This window comes from Dendrobium catenatum, unplaced genomic scaffold (assembly GCF_001605985.2).
Source record: "Dendrobium catenatum unplaced genomic scaffold, ASM160598v2 fragScaff_scaffold_542, whole genome shotgun sequence".
Lineage (NCBI taxonomy): Eukaryota > Viridiplantae > Streptophyta > Magnoliopsida > Asparagales > Orchidaceae > Dendrobium > Dendrobium catenatum.
Window position 1 is genome coordinate 4,447,850 of NW_021319004.1, and position 6,013 is coordinate 4,453,862.

The window sequence follows — 6,013 nt, forward strand, 5'->3', positions numbered from 1 at the left end:
TTTTCATACAAAAATGTCTTAAACTAAAAATTTTATACTAAAAAGTTGTTTTAGAAAGAAGTAAGAAAGTCGTCTCAAATGAAGTCTAAATTGGGATCATTTTTGTAAAGTTGAGGGAGTAAATTGAGGTCAATTTTATATCACAATTATAACATGAATGATTTTGTATCAATTTTGTATAGTCGATGAATTAAATTATGAAAACATGATACTTTGGAACTAAATTAGCCATACACCAAAAATTTGAGGACTATTTTCAGATTTTTTTTTTTTTTTAATTTTTTTAAAAGAAATATGGCAGAAAGAATTGTCTCAATTTTAGAAGGGTGAAAAATCTTAAATTATATATATTAATCAAGAGTTCTTATTAGTTTCACCATATGAACTTTTCATGAACATGCAGCACCACCATCAATCATGCAAATTATGAATATAAATTTCATGATTTTCATAACCATAAGATCTAAAATAAAAAACATTACAGAATTAAATTACCAATCACAGTTACAGTTCATTCCATTACACACAAATTAGAAAAGATTAGTAAATTCACCCTCATTATTTCTTAAATGGAGGATATTTTATACAATATGAATAGATTCAAAGCTGGACTTCAGTTAGGTTTAAAGAACTTGAGCTTGAGCCCACTGTTTATCATACTCCAAACACCACCAGCAGAAAAAGCTAGACTAAAAGCTATTCCAAGTATCCCAAGACTCCAATTCAAATACCAATTGAAACTGAACCTCTGAGGTTTCTTTATAAGAACCCACATGAAGCATGGATAGGCAAATGTTACTGGAAGAGTTAGACCACCAAGAAGACCAGCAATACTAGAAAGAAATGGGAATGCAACACCAATGAAGAATGAGATGAACCCGTAAAATATGCGAAAGCCGGATCGTACCCAGATCGAACAAGGACGGTTTGTTCGGCTTGTATATCCTGCTTCAAAGCTGTCAAATACAGGCATGGAATATATCTGGAAACTGCTGAGACAATTAAACACAACTAAGAGAAATGTAGTTGCAAGAAGACCCCTTGGAATATCATGGTTGTGAAAAGCATATAGTGCACTCAGCATCCCTCCAGCAGGCATCTGTAAGGAAAAAAAAGGGAGCTTTTAGAACCATATTTACATGCCAAATAAAAGATAAACTAAACCAGATCTAGTACAACAGTAGATATACTGATGTTACCAAGGCCTTTTTAGCTAAAATCAGATTTAACTCAAGCCTTTTAAATCTAGAAATAGTAAATATTGAGAGGCTTAAAATCTGAGAATTATTTGACAGTTCTGAACTTTATGAGAAGGGGAATTCTTAAATCCGTTAAATCTTGTGAATGATGAGATTTAACTTATTCAAAATTTAGTTAATAATGAAGATGAAATGGGATTTATTAAAGGTAATAGAATCTACAACAACAACATCATGCCTTTTATCCCACTATGTGGGTCAGCTACATGAATTCTTTTTCTCCATTTTGTCCAATTAAGGGGCAAATTCTCGTCTAAATCTAATAAAAAAAAGGTCATTTCTAATATTTTCCAGCAAATTCCTTTTAGGTCTACCTCTACCTTTCTTAACATAAGTCAAATCTAATACCTCTTAAGATAATAGAATCTAAAATCTCTAAAATTCTATTTGGTGGGATTTAAGCTAAATATTCCTTAATTTTTTCCTAAAATTGAATATTAAACAGCCCCTGAATCCTATTATCATAGCAGTTGTGAATTAATTAACAGTAAAACTTACAAGGTTCCCATATGCCCAGAAACCTCCAATGGCAACAGGGAACAGACACATGGCAATGAGAAGATAAGCAACTTTGGCTCCTCTCCACATGGGTACATGAGCTGGGTGCTTGAATGTTGACGGCATGGTTGCCTGCACTACAGAATTGATTGTCATTAAATTTCCAAAATTTATTAGTTCTCATCGTTATAGGAATAAAAACTGAATTCCTCACCTGAATTTCTAAAGCAAGATTATGGCCTCTGAAGGCAAACGCAATGATGCCAAATGAATTCAATATGGAGAAAGTTGATGCAGTGAAAGTATTCGATCTAAGGGGTTCATAAGATATGGAAGCAGGTCTTGCTTGGCTTACAGAAAGGACCCATGCCATTGTCGTATAAGTTAAAGCTGTTATTGCGCCGATAAGAGAGAGCCCGGCAATGGAGTTCAAGTTTGGAAGCTGGGAGAGAACAATGCATAAGGAAGTAAAGACCAGGTACCACTCAACAGTTGTTAATGGATTCGAGGTGCAGAGTGCTCCACAGACAATCTGGAAAAATAGTTTCATGGTTTCACCACCAACAAGAATCAATGCAGTAGCAGTTCCTGCTGATAGATAAACGGTAGGGAACAGAGCAAGCCACACGCCTAGTTTTTCACCTGAAGCAAATAAAAAGTATAATGATAATCAATTAAGGCTTCGTTTGGGACTGCTTTCTTACTGCATCTTAAAGCAACTTTCTAGTAGAAAAAAAATATTTTTTGTACTAAAAAGCTGCTTTAAGAAGTATAAAGAAAGCTGTTCCAAACAAAGCCTAAGTGTGTCAACAGATGTGGAAGATTAAACTTCACCATGGTTTCATGTGTAAAATAGTGTAAATTTTGTTCCAGATACTTGAAACAATTCAATCATACTTGCCTGCTTCACATCATGAACCATAAGCATCTCAGCATGATTATAATTTTAATCCATTTTTAGAAAGCAATGGAACTGAAACTTTGTCAAGTAATCTTAAAAGGTATGGCTCTTAGAAATCAAAACATGCTTTTAATGAACCAATGTGGTAAGGGGAGATTGGAAGTTCCTAGATGCTTAAATATGACTTGAAAAACTCAAGGAAGGTCAATCCAAGAGTTTTCAAATCTTACAATTTCAACTCACTTGCTCAAATCTGAGAGTTTCAAAACTTTTTAATAATGTTTTGAAGACTAAAAAGATGTCAGATCAGTGGAGAATGAGTGTATTAATTCCTTTTTCAAAAAATAAAGGTGATGCACAAGAGTGTGTGAATTATAGATGAATTAAATTACTGTATCATGCTTTAACTACGTAAGCATAAAGTGTAAATCCATTCAATACAAGCAAGATATTCTTTGCATTCAAAGATGAGCAAAGTGGATTTTGCAAGAGTGCTATATCTAGAAAATCCAAAAACAACAAAAAATATCACAACAGTTGAAAGTATTGATGTAAAGGAAATTTATTACTACAAAGAGCTCAACATGTATCATGAAAATGAAAATAGATCAGTAATGCTTTGATAAATTTACATACTCTTTCTCCATAGCTGCAGGTAAGATGCTTCATCTTAAAAAAAAAAATTCAATGTATATAATTTCAATCATAGAAATAGTTGAAGTGCTGTTACCAAAAGCAGCCTGCGCAAGCTCCACATATCTATTGTATCTCCTGCCTGGGACAGCTTCATGAAGATTAACAAGTATCCAGAGGGTGTATAGTTGCCATAGGTAGGCTATCATCAGAGATATTATCCCCCAACTCCTGTAATAGTTTAATGGAGTCAATAGAAAATTGTATCTTATGTAGCTCATCTTGATCCGTCGGTAAGGAACTTTGACTATCAATCAAGAGGTCTTAGATTTGAGTATTATGTATGCGATGTGTGTGTGAGTTTATCTTAATCGGCCTAAATGCTCCCCACCCAAAAAAAAAAAACTTGGTCCGTTGGTTGGGAGCTTTGACTAAGGATCGAATCTTTTGTATGCAATGTGTATGTAAATTTAACTTAATTGGCCTAAATATCCCCAAATAAATTGTATCTTTAATCCTCGTTTTTAGGGCAAATATCACCAAAATCTTATTTGATTTTCTTGAGAACTTATTTTTAGAATTTTCTCATAAAAGTTTCTCAGTTGTTTTAAGAAACTATATTGTGTACACTTTTACTTAGAAAAAAAATCCATTAGTGCCATCTAAGGACACATCCGTTGCAGAAACCCCCCATTTTCAACCACTAAATGCTTATCCTTAGTATTTCTCAAGATTGCCAGAGAGAGAGAGAGGGATTTAAAAGTCTCATTGTTGCAGTCTTTTCAAAGGGAAGAGAAGGACAATCAAGCTCTATCAAGTCAACTTCATGTCACAAGAATTGAAAGCGATGTAACTACAGACAAATCCGGCCACCACATTAATCACGGAAACAGTAATTTCGAATTGAGCTAAAAATAGAAGCGATTGAAGAATACCAAAAAAAGCAAAACCAGTCGAGGAAGATCAGGCGAAGAGAACAATACCAGCCAAGGAAGGCGAAGGCGACGGGGAGAATAAGGGCCTGGAAGCCAATGCCGGCGTTGAGGTTATGGAACGCGGCGTAATGAGCATTGCCATTGCGCGATTCGGTAATGGGAAGCCAAGCGTCCTGCGGATTGAGCCGCGTTAGATGACCTACCTCTTCCAAGTACCCTCGAAGACTCACCACCACTTTCTTCATCGGCGTCCCCATTGATCCACTTGGACTAAGCAGCCTCGGCGTCGCCATTGCCGACGTCACCCCTGTCGGCGTCCAAGACGCCTTCACCCTCGCCGATGTCCTCACCGTACCCCTCGGCGTCACCGACGTCTCCGGCGTCGATAATCCCTTCGGCGTCGCCGGGATCGACACCAACTCCGCCTCCATTGCCCTCTCCTCCATCTCGCTCTCTCTGCTGTCTGTCTGTCTGTCTGTCTCACTGGCACTCATTCAACCACTACTCGTCCTTTTCAATGAGTCATTGGGCTCGGAACCTGAGATCTGTCTGGATCTCCCTCTTATTGGTGTTTGCTGAGTGTGGGAGTTTGGGCTCTTCTCGGTGTCGAGCCCATGGAGGTACTGTGCGGCCATTAATTATGGATGGTTGCTAGGTTTTGCTTTTCCCTCGAGACTGTGTCAGGCGTGCAGGGGGCAAGTGAGAAAGCAGAGAAGGGAAGGGGAAAAGAGTCATGAGAAAGAGACGGTGCAGATTTTGACCGTTTATTCTCTCCATTTAAATAATATACTTCTATATCAATAAATTTTGAAAAGAATCCAATAGGCAAATTTTTAAAATTACTAAATTAATTTTCTTAAAATTTGACTTATGACTAATTAATCTAAAATTAAATACATATATTTGATAATTTATATTTTAACAATATTTAGAAACATAATGATTGATCTTTCAATATTTCTTGTGAGTTGAGAGCATGAATTCTATCTACAAAAAGCCAAAAACTGAAAATTTTTTAATTTAATTGATGAGAAATTATAAGGGGGTATTTGCATACATACCATTTTATTTCATATTATTTACAAATCTAATACCTAAAATTTTTAATATTATATTTCACACAAAATTAAATTTTTAATATAACAAGATACACTAAGAACACAAACTTTTTTACGGCTTAATTTTTGTATCAAAAATTAAAAAATTACTTAAGAAGTAAAAAAATCATCTAAATGAAGCCTAATCTAACAAATTGGACAGATGAAAGCACCATTAAACCATGATGTTGTTTAATTAACTAAAAGCTAGGTTTTAATCATGCTCCCAATGTCTGCATCATTCAGCTACCACATTTTATTATCACATTCTTCTAAAAGATATATAATTGGAGAGATTTATATAGAATTTCGCAAAAAATTATTTTAATAAATATCTAATTTTTTTGATCATTATTATTATATAATTACAATTCGAAAAAATCTCTAAATAAAACAAAAAAAACATTCTAAATCATCCTTTTAATAGAAATCTTATATTTTCATCATTAAATTTAAGTTAAATGTTAAATAACATATAATATATAATTTATATTTTTAATATATAGATAATAGATAATTTTTTTCATCAGACAAACAATGTTAAGCTAACTTCACCTTTTATATGCTATGTTCATTAATTTAGCTGACTCTAAAATATTATTACTAATGATTGTATGTTTTCAAATTTATATTTACCACAGATATTTAAATAGCATTTATGATTGTACTAATCATGAAAGATAATAATCA

At 34.1% G+C, this 6,013-nt stretch overlaps 1 protein-coding gene across 1 annotated transcript; it reads right to left on the reverse strand.

Annotated features, from left to right (window-relative positions):
- Positions 1-464: 464 nt before the first annotated feature.
- Positions 465-5,083, reverse strand: LOC110100062 (lysine histidine transporter-like 8). Its single transcript, XM_020827449.2, has 5 exons — positions 4,275-5,083; positions 3,389-3,522; positions 1,972-2,399; positions 1,758-1,889; positions 465-1,099 (listed from the first exon to the last, which is right to left on the reverse strand). Exons 1-5 carry the CDS (start codon positions 4,718-4,720, stop codon positions 614-616), a joined length of 1,626 nt encoding a protein of 541 aa, XP_020683108.1. The 5' UTR covers positions 4,721-5,083; the 3' UTR covers positions 465-613.
- Positions 5,084-6,013: the final 930 nt, after the last annotated feature.